This window comes from Cottoperca gobio, chromosome 7 (genome assembly GCF_900634415.1).
Source record: "Cottoperca gobio chromosome 7, fCotGob3.1, whole genome shotgun sequence".
Lineage (NCBI taxonomy): Eukaryota > Metazoa > Chordata > Actinopteri > Perciformes > Bovichtidae > Cottoperca > Cottoperca gobio.
Genome location: NC_041361.1, coordinates 22,996,305 through 23,017,416, shown reverse-complemented (window position 1 = coordinate 23,017,416; position 21,112 = coordinate 22,996,305). Strand labels below are relative to the sequence as shown.

General features: G+C 42.6%; 1 protein-coding gene across 1 annotated transcript; it reads left to right on the top strand.

Annotated features, from left to right (window-relative positions):
* The first annotated feature begins 14,149 nt into the window (after window positions 1–14,149).
* LOC115011047 (HRAS-like suppressor 2) lies at window positions 14,150–17,968 on the top strand. The gene is made up of 4 exons (XM_029435976.1): window positions 14,150–14,167; window positions 14,753–14,873; window positions 17,064–17,362; window positions 17,870–17,968. Exons 1-4 carry the CDS (start codon window positions 14,150–14,152, stop codon window positions 17,966–17,968), a joined length of 537 nt encoding a protein of 178 aa, XP_029291836.1.
* The last annotated feature ends 3,144 nt before the right edge of the window (window positions 17,969–21,112 follow it).

The window sequence follows — 21,112 nt, the reverse complement described above, 5'->3', positions numbered from 1 at the left end:
CAAGTTATCAAGCTTTACAGACGTCGATGTGTCCAAGTAGAGAAGTAATTGAATATTTAGGGATCGAGCAACTTGCGGACAACAAGTCGGGTTCATAACAATTCAAGGAAACCAAACTATCGACTCGCTAGCAAACTATCGATATACTTGCGATCTATTTACGATCGAGGATAATGTTACGTTTTATTATGATGTATTTACTATATATTGAGAATTTCTATGAACTATAGTCAAATGTACAGGACTGTCTCAGAAAATTAGAATATTGTGATAAAGTTCTTTATTTTCTGTAATGCAATTTAAAAAACAAAAATGTCATACATTCTGGATTCATTACAAATCAACTGAAATATTGCAAGCCTTTTATTATTTTAATATTGCTGATTATGGCATACAGCTTAAGAAAACTCAAATATCCTATCTCTAAATATTAGAATATCATGAAAGAGTATACTAGTAGGGTGTTCAACGAATCACTTGAATCGTCTAATTAACTCGAAAACACCTGCAAGGGTTTCCTGAGCCTTGAAAAACACTCAGCTTGGTTCAGTATACTAAATCACAAGTATGGGGAAGACTGCTGATCTGACTGCTGTCCAGAGGACCATCATTGACACCCTCCATCAGGAGGGTAAGACACAAAAAGGAATTTCTCAAAGAGCAAGCTGTTCACAGAGTGCAGTTTCAAAGCACATCCACAAAACGTCTGTTGGAAGGGGGAAATGTGGCAGGAAACGCTGCACAACCAAGAGAGATGACCGCAGCCTTAACAGCATTGTGAAGAAGAGTCGCTTCCAGAATTTGGGGGAGCTTCAAAGACAGTGGACTGAAGCTGGAGTCCAGGTATCAAAAGCCACTGTTCACAGACGTGTCCGGGAAATGGGCTACAATAGCCGTATTCCCATGGTCAAGCCACTTCTGAACGCAAGACAACGGAAGAAGCGTCTGACTTGGGCTATGGAAAAGAAGCACTGGACAGTTGCAGAGTGGTCCAAAGTCCTCTTTTCAGACGAAAGCAAGTTTTGTATTTCATTTGGAAGTCAAGGCGCCAGAGTCTGGAGAAAGGCTGGAGAGGAGCAAAATCCAAGTTGCTTGAAATCCAGTGTGAAGTTCCCACAGTCAGCGATGGTTTGGGGAGCCATGTCAGCTGCTGGTGTTGGTCCACTGTGTTTCATCAAGCCCAGAGTAAATGCAGCTGTGTACCAAGAGATTTTAGAGCACTACATGCTTCCGTCTGCTGAAAAGCTCTATGGAGATGAGGAATTCATTTTCCAGCATGATCTGGCACCTGCCCACAGTGCCAAAACCACCAGTAACTGGTGTACTGACCATGGCATTACTGTCCTCGATTGGCCTGCCAATTCCCCTGACCTGAACCCCATAGAGAATATGTGGGGTATTGTGAAGAAGAAGCTGAAAGACACCAGACCCAACAATGCTAATGAGCTAAAGGCCGCTATTGAAGCATCCTGGGCATCCATAACACCTCAGCAATGCCACAGGCTGATTGCCTCCATGCCACGCCGCATTGATGCAGTAATCCGTGCAAAAGGATTCCCAACCAAGTACTGAGTGCATTAATGGACATTTTCAAATTTTGTTTTGCTGTTATAAATCTTTTTTTTTACTTGGTCTGAGGAACTATTCTAATTTTTTGAGATAGGATTTTTGAGTTTTCTTAAGCTGTAAGCCATAATCAGCAATATTAAAATAATAAAAGGCTTGCAATATTTCAGTTGATTTGTAATGAATCCAGAATGCATGACATTTTTGTTTTTTTAATTGCATTACAGAAAATAAAGAACTTTATCACAATATTCTAATTTTCTGAGACAGTCCTGTATATACCTGTCTGTGTTCTGTTGCCGCACAGGATCTCCGCCAAATCCAGGATCACCGTCACCATCATCCGCATGTTCGCTCCCGTCTGTGTGTCCATCTTGAATACTGTGTCTCCAGCTGCTCTGTTTCCACCACGTTAAACTCGCCCGCATGATCTAAATCCACGACACCGGCATCCTCTTCAATAAATTCCTCCTCTTGAAGGTGCAACGAGTCTATTGACGATTCACTGTCACTCGATTATGTCGGAATATCCGAGCTAGAGTCCGACATCGCCACGTCTGCCGCTTCTGCCGTGCTGTCTGTGTATTCAACTGGTGGACTATTTTATACTTCTGACGTCAGAACACGGCGTCGGGTGTTTCCGGTAGCGGCAATGTAAACATCGGTGGTCGACATACTAAATCATGATTTCTTAAATACTGCGATCATTGTGTCATAAATAACACATCATTTTACACCACAAATAGCATTTACTATCATCAGTAGAAATTCATGTTTATCATTTCGTTGGCCCTTTAAGTATTGGGTTTCAAATCGCTCGAATAGCTAACGATACAAATGTTATAAAATCAAACCACCTTAAAATCTAAAATTTTCGCTAAAATGATAGGTTAAATTATGGGACGTTAGTGCCGATGCTAGTTAAGCTAGCTGCTAGGAGCTGTTGTACGATGCAGCTTGGCTGCCAGCATCCGACCTAAGTTAGCCTTTGAAAGTAGAACTTTTAAGACCTTAAGTTTCAAATCTAAGAGTTTTAAATGTTGATTTATATTTTGCATAGATTGTGGCGATTATATAGATAATTTATACTTCATATTACCTGCTTGGTTTTCTGACAGTTGAATATCACTTAAAAAGTTAAGTGCAATCGTTCGGATTAATTATAGATATTTTTTTATTCATAATATGTGTACTTATTTTGCAACTTAACCTGCTTTTGTTTAGTGGTGTATAGCTAAACTTGCTCTAACATTTTGTTTTGTGTTAGGGAGAAGCAGAAGAGAGGAGAGCAGGGAGAAGATGGACAGACTATTGTTGACATATGATATGTAAATTAATTGAAATAAATAATATATATAATGATTATATTGTGTATTTAATTTACATGAACTATAAATGAAAATTAATGAAAACTTAATTGATTTCAAGGTTCAAGAAGGATTTCTTTTTTACATATGATTTATTCATTTAGAAAATTACCTATCAATGAATGGAAATGAATGATTGAATAGAGAAAATGGATTATTATAAACAGAAAAATATTATAAAACAATATAACATTTACAGTATATACAGATAAAGTTTGCTGTTGGACTTGGATGGGCTGCCAAAATAAAGCCCTTGGTGTCTCATGATGGGGGGCATCATCTGGGGTGGTATGAGAGTGTGTATGAGATGCCCCTCCACCGTCTAAAATACATTATGATGATAAAGCATATCTTCAATCAAGATTTAAAATAAAAAATAAAAATATTATCTCTGGTTGCGTTCTCTCAAAAAGAATGCTAAAGTAAGCCGTAAACTGTGCTTGATAACTTCTGAGAGTTGCTAGGTGACGGGAGCGGCAAAAAGTAGGACCATGAACAAGCGAGCAACTTTTTGATGTTAAACACAGACAAAACTGAAGTTATTATACTTGGCCCTAAACGCCTCTGAAACGAATTTTCTAATGACATAGAAGCTCTGGATGGCATTAATTTGGCCTCCAGCACCACCGTAAGGAATCTTGGCGTCATCTTTGATCAGGATCTGTCTTTTTACTCCCACATAAAACAAATCTCAAGGACTGCCTTCTTTCATCTACGTAACATTGCAAAAATAAGACACATCCTGTCTCAAAATGATGCAGAAAAACTAGTCCATGCATTTGTTACTTCAAGGCTGGATTACTGCAACTCATTGTTATCAGGTTGTCCCAAAAAGTCGCTTAAGACTCTTCAGTTGATCCAAAATGCAGCGGCACATGTATTGACAAGAACAAGGAAACGGGATCATATTACTCCTGTATTAGCTGCTCTGCACTGGCTCCCGGTAAAATACAAAATAGAATTCAAAATCCTTCTACTGATTTACAAAGCAATTTAATGGTCAGGCTCCAGCATATCTTAAAGATCTCATAGTACCTTATAAACCAACTAGAGCATTGCGCTCCCAGACTGCAGGGTTACTTGTAGTTCCTAGATTCTCTAAGAGTAAAATGGGAGCCAGAGCCTTCAGCTATCAAGCTCCTCTCCAGTGGAACCAGCTTCCAGTTTGTGTTCGGGAGGCAGACACACTCCACATTTAAGAGCAGGCTAAAGACTTTACTTTTTGATAAAGCTTATAGTTAGGGCTGGCTCAGGTTTGCCTTTGATCAGCACCTAGTTATGCTGCTATAGGGTTAGACTGCCAGGGGACACCTCCCTGCACTCCTTCTTCTCTTCCTCTCTCCTCCCCTCCCTCTCTCTTCTTCTCCCTCTCTATATGTATGCATTTATGTAAATGTATGTTACTAACACAGCATCCGGGGCATCATCCCCGGAGTTTCTGTGTCTCTCATGTGGAAAATTGCCACTGATAAAGTTTACGTTCAGGATCAGGAATCGTGGCTGCGCCTACTGTCCTGGTCCTGTTGGACACCGGGAAGCCTTTTTGACATTTTCCTGGATTCATCCATTCGTTCTCTTTTTTCAACACAACATAAATTTTGTATTTGTACTATGTTTATCCTGTATACACGACATCTATTGCACGTCTAAGATCTAAGCTCTTGTATGCCTTCATTTGTGCATTGGTTGCCCACGACGTTTGTAGCACAAGGTAGTTCACAATATCAGGATATTCAATCGGCGGTAATGACTCTAAATCCATCCATCCATCCATCCATCGTCTACCGCTTATCCGAGATCGGGTCGTGGGGGCAGCAGCTCCAGTAAGGAACCCCAATCTTCCCTTCTCCGGGCCACATCCTCCAGCTCCGACTGGGGGATCCTGAGGCGTTCCCAGGCCAGTGAGGAGATATAATCTCTCCACCGAGTCCTGGGTCTTCACGGGGTCTCCTCTCAGCTGGACGTGCCTGGAACACCTCCCTAGGGAGGCGCCCAGGTGGCATCCTTACTAGATGCCCGAACCACCTCAACTGGCTCCTTTCAACGTAAAGGAGCAGCGGCTCTACTCCGAGTCTCTCACGGATGGCTGAGCTTCCCACCCTATCTCTAAGGGAGATGCCAGCCACCCGTCTGAGAAAACCCATTTCGGCCGCATGTACCCGTGATCTCGTTCTTTCGGTCATGACCCAGCCTTCATGACCATAGGTGAGGGTAGGAACGAAGATCGACCGGTATATTGAGAGCTTTGCCTTCTGGCTCAGCTCTCTTTTCGTCACAACGGTGCGGTAAAGTGACTGTAATACCGCCCCCGCTGCTCCGATTCTCCGGCCAATCTCTCGCTCCATTGTCCCCTCACTCGCGAACAAGACCCCGAGGTACTTGAACTCCTTCACTTGGGGTAATGGCTCATTCCCTACCCGGAGTAGGCAATCCACCAGTTTCCTGCTGAGAGCCATGGCCTCAGATTTGGAGGTGCTGATCCTCATCCCAACCGCTGCACACTCGGCTGCGAACCGATCCAGTGACTGTTGAAGGTCACAGACCGATGATGCCATAAGGACCACAACATCTGCAAAGAGCAGCGATGACATCCTCAGGCCACCGAACTGCAACCCCTCTCCTCCACGACTACGCCTCGATATCCTATCCATGAAAATCACGAACAAGATTGGTGATAAAGCGCAGCCCTGTCGGAGGCCAACATTCACGGGAAACGAGTCCGACTTACTGCCGAGTATCCGGACACAACTCTCGCTTTGGGTGTACAGGGATTGGATGGCCCTCAAAAGTGACCCCCTCACCCCATACTCCCGCAGCATCTCTCACAGTATCACCCGGGGGACCCGGTCATACGCCTTCTCCAGATCCACAAAACACATGTAGGCCGGATGGGCGTACTCCCAGGCCCCCTCCAGGATCCTTGCAAGAGTAAAGAGTTGGTCTGTTGTTCCACGACCAGGACGGAATCCGCATTGTTCCTCTTCAATCAGAGGTTCGACTACCGGCCGAACCCTCCTTTCCAGTACCTTGGAGTAGACTTTACCAGGGAGGCTGAGAAGTGTGATACCCCTGTAGTTGGCACACACTCTCTGGTCCCCCTTTTTAAATAGGGGAACCACCACCCCGGTCTGCCAACCCCTAGGCACTGTCCCAGACTTCCACGCAATGTTGACGAGGCGTGTCAACCAAGACAGCCCCTCAACACCCAAAGCCTTCAGCATTTCTGGACGGATCTCATCAACCCCTGCGGCTTTGCCACTGTGGAGTTGTTTGACTACCTCAGTGACTTCCATCAGGGAAATTGACGATGATCCCCCATCAGCTTCCAGCTCTGCCTCAACCATAGAGGGCGTGTTAGTCGGATTCAGGAGTTCCTCAAAGTGCTCCTTCCAGCGGCCGATAACCTTCTCAGTTGAAGTCAGCAGGGTCCCACCCTTGCTGTACACAGCTTGGATGGTTCCTCGCTTCCCCCTCCTGAGGTGCCGGATGGTTTTCCAGAAGCACCTTGGTGCCGACCGAAAGTCCTTTTCCATAGCTTCTCCGAACTTCTCCCACACCCGCTGCTTTGCCTCTGACACGGCAGAAGCTGCCACCCTTCTAGTCCTTCGATACCCTGCAACTGTTTCCGGAGTCCTCCCGAATAACATAACCCGGAAGGACTCCTTCTTCAGTCGGACGGCTTCCCTGACCACCGGGGTCCACCACGGTGTTCGAGGGTTACCGCCACTTGAGGCACCTAAGACCTTGAGACCACAGCTCATCACCGCAGCTTCAGCAATAGAGGTTTTGAACATCGCCCACTCAGGTTCAATGCCCCCAACCTCCACAGGGATAGCAGAAAAGCTCCGCCGGAGGTGTGAGTTAAAGATCCCCAGGACAGGGGCTTCCTCCAGACGTTCCCAGTTCACCCGCACTATCCGTTTGGGTTTACCAGGTCTGTCCAGAGTCTTCCCCCACTCCTTGATCCAACTCACCACCAGATGGTGATCAGTCGACAGCTCCGCCCCTCTCTTCACCCGAGTGTCCAAAACATGCGGCCTCAGATCAGATGATACGATTACGAAATCGATCATTGACCTTTGGCCTAGGGTGCTCTGGTACCACGTGCACTTATGAGCATCCTTATGTTCGAACATGGTGTTTGTTATGGCCATTCCGTGACTAGCACAGAAGTCCAACAACAAACGACCGTTCGGGTTTAGATCAGGGAGGCCCTTCCTCCCAATCACGCCTCTCCAGGTGTCTCCATCGTTTCCCACGTGTGCGTTGAAGTCTCCCAGCAAGACTACGGAGTCCCCTACTGTAGCCCCCTGCAGCTCTCCATTCAGGGTCTCCAAGAAGGCCGAATACTCAGAACTGCGGTTTGGGGCATAGGCACAAACAACAGTCAGAGTTTTCCCCCCCATAACCCGAAGGCGTAGGGAGGCGACCCTCTCGTCCACCGGGATAAACTCCAACGTAGCGGCGCTCAGCCGGGGGCTAGTGAGTATCCCCACCCCAGCCCGACGCCTCACACCTTGGGCAACTCCGGAGAAGAATAGAGTCCAACCCCTATCCAGGAGTACGGTTCCAGAGCCAAGACTGTGCGTGGAGGTAAGCCCCACCAGATCCAACTGGTAGCGATCCACCTCCACTAGTTCCGGCTCCTTCCCCCACAGAGAGATGACGTTCCACGTCCCCAGAGCCAGCCTCTGCTGCCCGGGTCTGGTCCGTCGAGGTCCCTGACCATCACTGCCACCCGTGTGACAGCGCACCCGACCCCAGCGGTTTTTCCCATGAGTGGTGGGCCCACAGGATGGATGGATGGGAGGCACCACGTAGCTTCTTCGGGCTGTGCCCGACCGGGCTCCGTGGCAAACCCGGCCACCAGGCGCTCGCTGTCGGGCCCTCCCTCTGGGCCTGGCTCCAGACGGGGGCCCCGGGCTTCCTCCGGGCAGGGTCTCTCCTTTCCTTTCCCTTTCTTTCATGAAGTCGTTTTTGACTCTAAATCATGAATATAATCTGACGGTTTTAGCGTGTACGGGTCAAGGCCTTTGCAGAGGACTCCAGAGAGTCAATAAAAATTGAAGAAGTCGGAGTTGTATTGTTGTAGTTGTTCGCTTTAGACGGCAATGTTGATTTGTATACCAACCGACATGGCGTCGCACGCATACATCACACATTTTTGTCACATGTTTGCACACGAAGAATAAGGGAATGTATTGTACGGGCAGCAGACTGCATTACAGCTATGTGCGGCAACAATTTTCCATTACATTAATTCCTATTAAATACGGGGATTCGTGTAAGGGAAGAGATTGTACAGGCATATAAGACTGACTAACTTCGGGAAATAATAGCTGCTGTGGACAGCTATAACTGCAGTGCTGTAAATAATTGCAGCGCAGTGCTTAATATACCCTATTAAATGTAATTTGTCAGTAACATTTCATGTATTCCTCTTTGGCCTAGTGGTTGACTCTCTATTTTAAACACAGGAGACCCGAGTACTAGGCCCATCTAGAGCTGTTTTTCTCATAATAACGGGTTCGACATAGAAAGTGAATCGTTGGAAGACATAGTTTTTGGAAAAGCATATTTAACAGAAGAAATGTTCAACATCTAAAGATAACTGTTTGAAAAACAAACGTATTGTATAAACCATATAATATGGTATGGAATAAAAACGCTATGATAAAGCAAGTGTGGTAAATATTTGCTTACATTTTGAAAAGTTTTAGCAGACTCCAAGTTTTATAAAAGCAATAGCTCACAACAGGCCGTGGTATATGGTCATTACATCACAGTGTGGTTCAACCCCCTTAATTAACTGTGATATAATGACCATATATCATATATCACTTAATTATGTCACAGTTAAAAGGAAAACTTTGTGTATTATGATAATAATAAACCTGTAGAAACATAGAGTGAAAAACGCTTTGACGGAGTAAACTTTGCTTAACATACTTGGGTGAAGAGGGTGTGGAGCAACAACAGGACAAACAGCAAAATTGAACTAAATGTGTGACAGATAACAAAATTGTTAAGCTAAAAGCAAACCTTTGCAAGATACCGGAAGTACGGGAAACCACACCCAGAAAGCAACGTGTGTTTCCTGAAAGGCGAGACATTATTGGATCGGGTCACAAACAGGTCCGCAGCTGCATCTCTGTGTCATCTCCAAAGAAAGAGGGGGAGACAGTGGGAAAGAGCTCCAAGGAGCAAAACAAACTGACTAGACTCTAAGTAAGAATAAATGAGCAAGTGATAAACAAACAGAATTAATTAAGTAAAGCATTTAAACAATATAAGCAAATAAAATAGATTAAATAAATACATACAATTAATTAATCAATACATTTAATAAAATAAAATAAATGTAAAACCAATTTGAACTTTTGAAAAAAAAAAAACAGCCAGTAGCACAAAGAGCTACATGGGGGCCAAGGTGATGAGAGGGGGAACAGCCCCGGTGGAGGTAATGGTAGAACGCACGCAGTCACATATCAGACAGACACAGGCACAAGAGGAGGAAGCTGAATGTCAAAGGATTCTCAATCCTCTAATATCCCCAAAAAAAGGAAACCAAAGAAAGACAAAGCAAAAACTCAAGCCCCAGTGACACTTCAAAATTCAGCCCCACTGCCTCCTATCCATGTGCACACCAATCAACCTGGAAGAACAGATAACAACTATCATTCCAGAGGGCGCTCAATGCAAAGAAGAGGAACCAACCGTTACACGGGAGGGAGGGATCCTCCCCCACAGCAATAAAGACACCCTCAATCACACCCACAGCTCAACCAAGCACAACCAGATAAAAGAGTATGCTGGGGATGTAACCGAACAGGTCATTGCCGCAGAAACTGCCCAACAAAGCCATGGACAAGCCCAGCAGCAGACTGGCAAGGCGACACGTTTCACAAGCGAAACTTTGATTTACCGTAATTACAGCTAAACTGAGACTCTGCGCTTTACAGCATATATTGACTCATTACGATAACTTCACTTACGGCCCTTCCGGAAGCCCGCGAAACAGCGCCTTTGTTCTGAGGGAATACACACCCAGCGCTGGAGAGACACAAACAACACTGTGGAGAAATGGAGGGGATTTAATTCAAATGGAAGCAAGACGGTATGTAAATCAACACTTGCATTGCGTGGTGACTTGTTTAGAAGAGTGTACTGTGAGGTAAATTAATCCTAATTGTATTAATCCACATTGGAAAGACTATCATATGTATTTGTTTACCTCAATCAATATATATATATATATCTACACTACGAATATGTTTCTGCGCAATTATGTATTTTCTGCACTGAGTGTATTACAAACATAATAGGGGCACTTCCCCTTTAAGAAAACAGGTCAACAAACCATTACTTCCTGACTGCTGACGGAGGAGCGTGTTGGCGCCAACGGGGACCAATGAGGAGAAGGTCAACGCCTCCTCCATGTGTTAGATGCAATGTTTTACAACTCTTTGGACACACTGGAGCGGAGCCGTGAGACAGCAACATGGGGGCTTTTTGACCCATCCAGTCTGTGGAAACGGCGATGCGAATTGTGTCCTCAGCTGAGAATATTTTCTATGTTTGACTTATCACGTTAATAAATATATCGATTGAACTAGAGGATTGCTGTTTTGATTCGACATTCAAGCTCCGAGTTCTTCTACTTTTCCACCCTTTAGTACCAAGTCTGTAAGGTTGTACTATGTGTGTAATTGTACTTTATATGCGTAAATGTGCACGTCTTCTTCAAGTAGCCTGCGTCCTAGCAGAGGCTGTGTGCATGCTTTAGCTGGAGAGGAGGAGGTGTCACCAGAGATCACGCAGTGTCACCAGAGATCACATTCAGGGCTGTAGAGGGAGAAGCTGTGGGGATGCTGGATGATCTGGTGATGCTGTCAGACACAGAGGCCCCTCACCACATCATCAAAGATGGCAGACTGAGGCAGAGCCCGATGATGGAGTCCCTCAACCACCCCAGGTGTCTCGATATGGGAAACCCAGCACCAGGTGACATTTATTCCCACTTTAATGCTGCCGTTTTCAAACCCCTCTGTGAATACACAAACAAGAATGCAGCCAAAAACCTGGAGAGAGAGAGAAAGTTCATCTGGACTGAAATAACTCCAGAAGAAATGTTACATAGATGAAAGAAGGCAGTCCTTGAGATTTGTTTTATGTAGGAGTTAAAAGACAGATCCTGATCAAAGATAACTGATATGATATGAAATTATATGCATGAACTGCAAGGCCATCTACCACACAAGACAGCACCTTGCAGTTGACGAGAGGATAGTTGGTACCAAGGCCAGGCTCAGCATCAAGCAGTACATGAAGGCCAAGCCAACAAAGTGGGGGCTGAAGTTTTTTGTGCTTGCTGACATGAAAGGCTACACCATCGACTTCAAGCTCTAAACTCTGCAAGAGGAGCACTGCCTGGAAGTGTGAGGACTGTGATGTGGGCCTGTGTCTGTAGCCAGGCAGGAACTGTCACTGACAGTACCACCAAGGCCTTTGCATGTGAAGGGACTGTCAGAGAGGAGAGAATTACCCTGTGTGGAAAAAAACGCCTGTACATAGTTTCCATTTTATGGCATGTTTTTGCACATTTAAGTGACAAAGACTCAGAATTGTTCCTTAAATAGTTTTATACACTTCAAACTTCAAATGTAACATGCCAAACCTGTTATTCATGTACAATTGCAGTTTTTTTTGTTCACTAAAGCTCTAAAATCAAATTCCATTTTTGTGTTTTTCTTAATTTTAAACTGTTATTACACTCTTATACCATGCAATAAATTGTAAATAACTGCCAGATATTGAGAGTTCCAGGTATTCTTGAAAAATGGGAAAAAGCACTTACTCACAGGACCTTTTTATAGTCAAAATAAGCAAAAGAGTCCAGGTGGACATTTTGAGGCTAAGGTGTTAAAGGGTTAAGGTGCTAACTGTGGACCTTTGTCTAATTTTAAAGGTACAAAATCATTGCTGACTGGAAAGGGTACATAATTATACTTTTAAGAACCTTAAGGTACAGGCAAATAATGCAGCAACTCAGTGATCTAAATAGAAAGGCTATCTATTTATTTAATTAATCTTAATACTTTTTTTCAGCTAGTGTTTACATTGCATTGATGATTGAATAGTCTTAAAAATTATATTGTAGGATTATGATATGGTTGTTATATTCAAATGCCAAGAGGCTATCACCTGGCAAAGTTTCCCTTTTCAGCGTTAGTTAGCTACATCAAGCACATTATGGCTAGTTACTAGACAGGTTATATACACTTTTATTAGCTATTTCAGAGTGAGATAAATTGAGATAGTGGGTGAGTTGACCCACCCCTTGTTTCTAGGAAATAATAGCTGTGTCCCAATCCAGCGGCCGCAGCCTTCAGAGGCTGCATTTGTAGACCGATTACATCACAGCGATTATGACAAGGCTGTACTATATCACGGACATGTATGATGCAGTGAGAGCCAAGCTGCCTGTGGGAGACTCTGATGCAGCAAGGAAACTTTGGTCACTACGTGTTTCCAAACACTGACAAACCATCTCCACCGCTGTGTTCCAGACAGCGCATGAACTGCTCGTAAGCCCGTAGAAATGTGTGTTCATTCTCACCACAAATGAATTGGACCCAAATGAGCATTGGTTGGAGCTCTAGCAAAATATAATGAAATGGGCACTATAATAATAATAATAATAATAATAATAATAATAATAATAATAATAATAATGATAATACATTTTATTTGGAGGCGCCTTTCAAGACAACCAAGGACACCTTACAAAATACAGGAGATAAAAACAGCAAAAACAATGAGAGGGAGAGCAGACAAACAAAACCAGACATATAGTGTAGACACAAAACAAAGAGCAATCCATATGAAAAGTTTGATGATCCCCATGGTGGTGTAGAGGATCAGAAACGTTCCAGCAGTTTCATAGTCCAGGTGATGTCGAGGAGTCTACGAAACCAGCCGGGCAGAGGGGTCGACTGTGTTAGCTATAGCCACAGACTGCAAGCTACACCCAGGCGGGGAGACCCGGGCCCAGCAGCAGGTCAGCCGATTAGACGGTGGGCAGGGACACAGTGACGGGGCAGCCTCCGTGTTAGTGATAAATCACAGGAACAACGTTGAGCCACAGAGAATAGGCAGGATAGTCAGCAAGACAGCACGGGCCAGGCGTGTGTAGCAAGGCACGCCAGATCGGAGTATCCAGCCGCATAGAGCACAGAGGACACCTGTCAGTCCCGCACAGGTGAGCCCCTTACCTGCGAGGTTAGCTCCAGGCTACCAAGTGTCGGCACCGAAATGACGACGACTGCCGTAATTCACTCTGATGTTTTTACAAAACAAACGAGCAGCATGTAGAGATGCTTCAGCAGCAGACAACACAAGTTACAACAAACAAAAAACAAACAAAACAAACAAACACAACACGGTGGAGGCACGGCAGCAACTTGCCAGCAGTCCCTCCACCCTCCACTATACATGATGGGCACATGAAGGCAGCTGGAATACATACACATTGAGAGGGGCTAATCTAGCCATGGCAATATGTGTGCTTTACACACCTTTCAACAATGATCAAACATGTTTGGTTCCATCGGTTTCTTTCAGTAAAAAAAAGTAAAAGAGAAAAAGATAAAGAAACAAAAACCATTAAAGAATCAAAAGTCACAGGCATTGGAAGACTCACTTTAATTGTTGAAATAAAAGGTAGGGCTGGTGCTATTTCACACAATGTAAATAAGAATGAAGCTGAACTTAGAGATAAAAATGATGAAAAGATCACACTCTTAAATATGAATTTACAGCTCCCTGAACCCTGTAGAGAAAGAGTGGCTCCCTTTTTACAGAAAACTTTTGGAGAACCTTTGGTTATTCAACCAGTTAGTCACCAGTATTTTGAAGAAAGAGCAAAACAGTTGAGTGCAAATGAAAACCTTGATATGTTGACAGTTCTTCATAACCTTTCTCAAAGTGTAGCTTGTTGAATGTGTTATTCTTGTTTGAGGCAGCTTTTTTATATAACTATATATATGAGGTAGTATGTCACTGCTTTAGCCAATCAGCTGTCTTTCTTTCCCCTCAAATAACTTACCAGCAACAAACAGTCAAAACCAGATTGAAACCACACAACACACCCTGTAGGAGCGCACAGCCTCACAACAGCTCCCACAGTCCTCACACTAACTTAGCAGGAGTCAGCGATGGATTTTCTGGAACAGGTAAGAACTAGCAACACAAGCTCTCAATGATCTTATAAACTACTGAAGTAAAACAATATTTAGTATGTATTGTATGTTCATTGTATGTTGAGTGATATCTGCCATCTTATAATGTAATAGCATGAGCTACTATATTCTAAATAAAATAGACTTTGTTATTCTGTAGATAATGTAATGTAAAGTTAGTTAGGAATGTAAAGTCACTGTAATGTGCAATACAATGTGCTAATATAGCAATGTGACTTTAGCCAATAAACATATAAAGAACCCTGTTGAACACATCCTGCATTATTACATTATATTACATTCATTAAGTAGATACTTTTGTCCAGAGCAACTTAGAACACTTGCAGTCCACCTCCATAGGTACAAGAGCTAGATGTCCTCAACATTGTTAATACATGACAGACAAACAAACAAGGGTGATCAGTTTTTCTCCAGGTGACAATGACCGCAACTCTCCCTGAACTGATTGTAATGTAGCTAAACCTGCTTTCAGGCTGGATAGGGAGTGGAGCAGGGTGGAGACGTGTCACAACGGCCTCTTATTATCTTTTATTCTCCTGTCTTTTGTAATGAACGCAGGTTGAAGAAATCGCATCCACTGCCAAATTTGGAGACTTGATAGAATTTTGCTACCCCATCGGATATTCACACTGGGGAGTGTATGATGAAGATGGATATGTAATCCACTTTGCTGTTGCAGGTGAGGACAACATCAAGTACATTACAGAGATTTAGTTTTGTTTGTTTTTAAAGTTGAACAAGAAGAAGGATATACAACACAATACAATATCAGCTTCTTAAAACTAGCTTTGGACCCAGGCTCCTCTCGTGAGGTTATGATGCTGGACAAAGTAGTCCTGTAGGAATAATGAATTGTCCTGCAGCAGGATCCTTTTTTTCTAAGGAAAGAGCAAATTTGCAATTACTTAAATGATTACAAACCAAATGACACAGGGACTGTGACCCTGGCTCCTGGGGTCTGGGGGCCTGGGGTAGTGGCTAGCTTTGCCTGGTTGTTTTGTTTTGAATTTAGTGGTATGGTTGGACTACCCTTTGATTTATATGGTTCCCTTCCGTAATAAGGCACCCTTTATAAAAGCTACTAGGAGCAGTATTTCACCTCTAAACTGGGTCCATACAATCTGAATTCATCAATCATCAGTCATCAGAACCATCAGTTATTAACACACAACTACTAGTATGTTATCCTGTTTATATTTTAGTTGGAGTAGTTTTGTATATTGTATTCTAAGTTTTAGAGTATTCTAGTGTATAAACATATTGTGTATTGTATTCTACAGCTCTCTTCTAGTGTTGATATATTTACTGTGTATGTTTTACTCCTGTATCAGTCAGTTCATTAGAGCAGACTGCTGAAACTCTGAGAGTCTAAATAACTGCTATCTTATAATATTCACGTGGAGCTCAGATATGTGTGTTTCCTGTGGCACTGGGGGCTGTACACTACGTATAACGTTACGTTTTGATAGTTTGTATGTTGGTTCCGGGCGGCAGAGACGAGGGAATGACTCGTGTTTTTATTTCGTTCTCCGCACTGACATAGTACTGCTTCCCGGGAGGGGAGCGTGTAGCTGCTCGGATACTACCGCTGGTCTAACCTTTGTGACAGCAGCAATGGAAAGTCTGACAATCGGCTGGGGAGTCGGCTAAATCAGAGCTATCTGCTGACTGCTAACAGAAGATCTGTCCGTCACCCAGCCGCCCCACATTCTACTCCCGAAGAACCAGCGGTGAAGACAAGCCGAGGGTGCGAGTCGTTTTCTCGTTTCTGACACTTTGGATTTCATCAAAACAAACTATCAAAACGGGCAGGGATTGTAAATTGTGGCATATCTCACACATTGAACCTTTATCCCAGTGGTTCCCAAAGTGGGGGGGGGGGGGGCACCCCCCAGAGCTATTGCTTGAGCCCTGCTTGCATAACATAGTTTGTGACAGGGCTCGAAAATACTCTTATCTGCAAAAGGTTGCCCTGCAGAAAAGGTTTGGGAACCACTGCTTTACCCAATGGCTGTGTTAGTGGTTAATTGATCATTTAATAATAGAAAGGTTTGGCCCAGATGTTCTGCAGCCTTTCCCAAAATTCAAGTGGTTTAAGTTGGTTTTTCCTAATTAACTAAAGAGCTAAAAAGATGTGTGACGCTGGAGGAGGATAAATACCAGCCAAAGCAATCCAAAGGTTATTCTAATGGCCTATAACTGATCCATAAAGCATTAGTAAATTATTTTTAGGGTAAGGTAGGTATTATGTATTGTGAAAGTAGTGTATGTGTATCACAGCCTGATATGTTCCTGTGTGCCACACAGCTCCACTATTGTCCTTACCTCACTGGATTAGGGAGTCAGTCTGTGTGCAGGCCTCTTGCCCCAACTTGCCCCAGTTCTCGCACTATGCAGGTTATTGGTTAACAATATCATGTGATCATCTTTTTTTTACATTGGAGTTGGGTTAAATGTTTGAAGTTTCTTTCTCGTTCATTTTCAGCTTGGGTGAAGAGGCAGACTGTAACACCAACATCTATCAATTTAAGAAGTTCCATTTTGGAACGTACATACATACATTGTACATCATCACAAACCCATAGTTATCATTGTGTGGTCTTCATATGTTCCCTATATAAAATAAAGTACATACCAAAGTATATCTTTCCTGTTATTTTGCCTGCTTTCACTGCAGATGATGACAGCTTGGAATAAGAATTGCAGCAACTCAAGAACACTATAGTCCCAGCATGGCTGCTGTGGTGTATTGTGGTGCTATTTGACAGTGATATAAAGCTAAAGGATACGTATTTCTTCATGGAGATTGAAAAAGTGAGATTGTTTGTCATTGTTGCACATCCTGAAAGTAAATTGTGTCATTCTTTAGATGAGGGGCACCTAATGAGCAGCATACGTAGTTCACTACAGAGATTCTTCCCTGTATGTGGTGACCTTCTGCTTGGGGAGACCAGGATCCGCAGAGTGCCTCTTGCTGAGGTTAACGTCCCGAAAGGAGTCCATGTCTTGATCAGTAACAACCGACATGCCTTCACACCCTCAGGATCTGAGGACATGAGGCAACGGTGCGATGCCCTTCTTGACCAGGACTTCCCTTATCAACTTTTCTCTCTCAACTGCGAGCACTTTGCTACTTTTGTACACTATGGAAAAGCTGTGTGCAACCAGGTATGTATTAGGCAGTGCAAAAAGTAACAACTTGCAGTGTTTCAGATTTTTGCTGTTTATTTTAAGAGTTATTGATTGTGCCCAATCAACTTGTGTTGTGATATAAGTGGAATGTGACTTATGGTAGTGCCATAACTTCCCTGTTTAGTATGAGCAGTAATCTGCATTTTGGCCATATCAAACCAATGAAGTTTTGAAGCCTGATATAGCCAGTGACGTAGTGGTGAAAAAAACCTAAATGAAATCAATTCACACAACATTTTTCCACAAGGCATCCATCTTTACAATCTAACCACATTCAATATATCACATTGGTGTGAGTTATTATATTAGGGGCAAGACTTGCTAATTGATAATTAACACGCTATGACACTAATAGATTCCCTTTTCGCTCACAATAAATTGATTATATTTGTAGTGTGTTGCTTTAAGTGGTGTGAAATACATTTTTAGGACCTTGCTGACCATTAATGGCCACTAAGACTGTTATTGTTATTTCTCCTATAGATTCCTACAAGACCCAAGAATGTAGAGTGTGTGGAGGCAACTGCAACCTTCAAAGATATTGTCAGCTCCAAAGAAACTGTTCCAGAACCTTTGTTGTGACCTGTGATCATAACAACAAATGATTTTTCCTGCAGCTCAGCAGCTTGATAAACAATGAATACAAAAAGAAAAACCACATCCGTTTTTTAGAGAAATTGTTTGGAAAAGTACCATCACTGAGAGTTCATCAGTATTGACGGATGATTTTGAACGGTTTCTGTCTAATTAAAATTTTATGGATGGAACATGTATCTCAAATCTTTAATAAAAGGATATGATATTTAAATTGCTACCTCGCCAATTTTTTATTTGATTTCCATGGTTCTAGTGTGGGGAGTACATGACATTAAAAGGGATACATGGATGTCTTGAAGTGTGGTTGTATGAGGCTTACTATACATAGTCAGTGCAGGAGTTACAGAACGGAAGCTAGGCAATGTATGTATGTATTGCTGTGGATGGGGCCGTCTAAAAAAAAAGGCTTAGTTAAAGAGTACTCTATCTTTAGAGTACTGCATCTACTGTAGGTTTGCACTTTCTGTACGTCGCTTTGGACAAAAGCGTCAGCTAAATGAACTGTAATGTAATGTAATGATACACTGACTGTGCAGAAGAACCTCATGCAAACACACTTCAAACTACTGTCTCACTTGTGTTAAAATTATCTTTCTGTTTCTAGCTGCAAAATTCTGCATCCAACCACCTTTGGATTACAAGCTGTACTTCCTCATTCTTTGTGTCCATGCCGTTAAGGACGGCAAACAAAACAATCCGCCCTCCATATTATTCTCTCATTAGCAAGAGGGAAAAGCTGACACTAAGATACCAGTGTATTTTGAAGAAAACTAGTTGCTTACTCTAAGTACTGGGTAAATACCAGGTAAATGTAAGATAAGAACAGTAAGTTACTGGGTAATTACTGTTAAAAACAAGTAGGTAGAAACTACTGTTGAAACACTTAATCTCTGGTATTACCCATTACTTCAAGTAGCTACGTTCAAATTCCAAATTGAATCCATTCTTTCTAGTAAAATTAGGTAGCAACTTTATAGAAACACCACCTCTATAAGTGTTGTATTAACTGGGGATTACCCAGCTCTTACCATATCATTTATATCGGCCATTTACTTTCCCATGTTATTAAATAAAAGATTCCAATTTATTTGTATTTCCATTTTTGCTTTGATTAAAATAATCTTGTCATTAGTAGTTTTAATGATGTATTATGAGCTGCGTAGAGACATTGTTAGGAAGTTAAACAGCTCATAATGCCCTCTCTAATATCTATTTAATATTGCTGTGAAAACATGTCCTTCAAACAACTGGATTTATTCAAGTTTCTCTACAAAAAAAAGATTACATTTGAGCATGATAACATAATATTATTTTTTGTTGAATAGACTTAGAACGCATCATAATGTAACTATCTTTTAAAAGGTAACAGTTAGCTCCGTAATTTAGCCTAGCCGGACCGTGCTGCCCACCGGCTACTAACAGCTAACGTTAATTAACTCTCCTCCTGCCTATTTCGGCAGATTGGCATTATCAGCATAGAGCTATACATGGGCCCCTCAGGGCCTTGGGCCTGCAACAACACATAAACTCCCCTCCCCATCTAAGACGTTAGCTTACATCATAATATCTCAGTAACTAATGTACAACCATAATGCTCCGTTCTCACTTTGACTTCTTTTTAAGTATTAACTTGACACATATAGATTTGTATTATTGTTCTTGTCTCTTTCTTGTTTTCAACTTTCAATACAACAATCCTTAATATTATGAAATATTTAAAGGGCCTACGAAATGATAAACATGAATTTCTACTGATGATAGTAAATGCTATTTGTGGTGTAAAATTATGTGTTATTTATGACGTCACAAGTAGAATACAGTCCACCAGTTGAATACACAGACAGCACGGCAGACGTGGCGATGTCGGACTCTGGCTCGGATATTTCGACAGAATAGGGTGACAGTGAGTCGTCAATAGACTCGTTGCACCTTCAAGAAGAGGAGTTTATTGAAGAGCATGCCGGTGTCGTGGATTTAGATCATCAGTTTAACATGGTGGAAACAGAGCAGCTCGAGACACAGTATTCAAGATGGAGACACAGACGGGTGCGAACATGCAGATGATGGTGACAGTGATCCTAGATTTGGCGGAGATCCTGTGCGGCAAGAGAACACAGACAGGTAAATACATTTGACTATAGTTAATAGAACTTCCCAATAAATAGTGAATACATCATAATAAAACGTAACATTATCCTCGATCGTAAATAGATTGAAAGCTATCCTATATCGAGTCGATAGCTTGGTTTCCTTGAATTGTTATGAACCCGACTAGTTGTCCGCAAATTGCTCGATCGCTAAATATTAAATGATTTCTCTACTTGGACACATCGATGTCTGTAAAGCTTGATAACTTGATTCTTTCTCGAAGTTTCTGCGGTTGAGGTTCTATCGTTGTGTCTGATGTCAAACGTCATATATTGCGAGGCTGTATATAAAGCATTAGCTATAAGCTAACAAACAGACCGGAGGACAGCGCTGGTTTATAAAGTATAGTCTGTATACTGACCTTCTCACGGCTGCCTATAGTAGCCGGAAAACTTACCAGATGTTCATGGAAGTTACGATGTCGTAACTTTACGAGACTTACGTGAAACGGGGAACAAGTTGCTACTAGATAGATCCAACCTCCGTACGACCATAACAGGCTTATGAGCTGCTTACGAGCCTGTCGTGAAACACAGACATATCAAATCAAATTTATTTGTATAGCCCAATATCACAAATCATACCCTCTCCCAAGACGGACAGACATGCAATAGATGTCGTATGTACAGGATGAACAACATAGTACAAATACAACATTTGACAGAAAATGATGTTGTGTTGAAAAAGAGAAAGTTTGGATGAATCCAAGAAAATGTCAAAAAGGCTTCCCGGTGTCCAGCAGGACCAGGGCAACAGGCGCAGCCATGATTCTTGATACTGACGTACACTTTATCAGTGGCAACCTGCCACATGAGACACAGAAACTCCGGGGATGATACCCCGGATGATGAGTTAGTAACATACATTTACATAAATGCATACAGATAGAGAGGGAGAAGAAGAGAGGGAGGGGAGGAGAGAGGAAGAGAAGGAAGAGAGCAGAGAGGTGTCCCCCGGCAGTCTAAGCCTATAGCAGCATAA

Coding starts and splice junctions, on each gene's coding strand:
- LOC115011047 (XM_029435976.1), top strand. Junction 14,874..17,063: donor AATCCACTTTGCTGTTGCAG/GTGAGGACAACA, acceptor GTCATTCTTTAG/ATGAGGGGCACCTAATGAGC. Junction 17,363..17,869: donor GAAAAGCTGTGTGCAACCAG/GTATGTATTAGG, acceptor TTTCTCCTATAG/ATTCCTACAAGACCCAAGAA.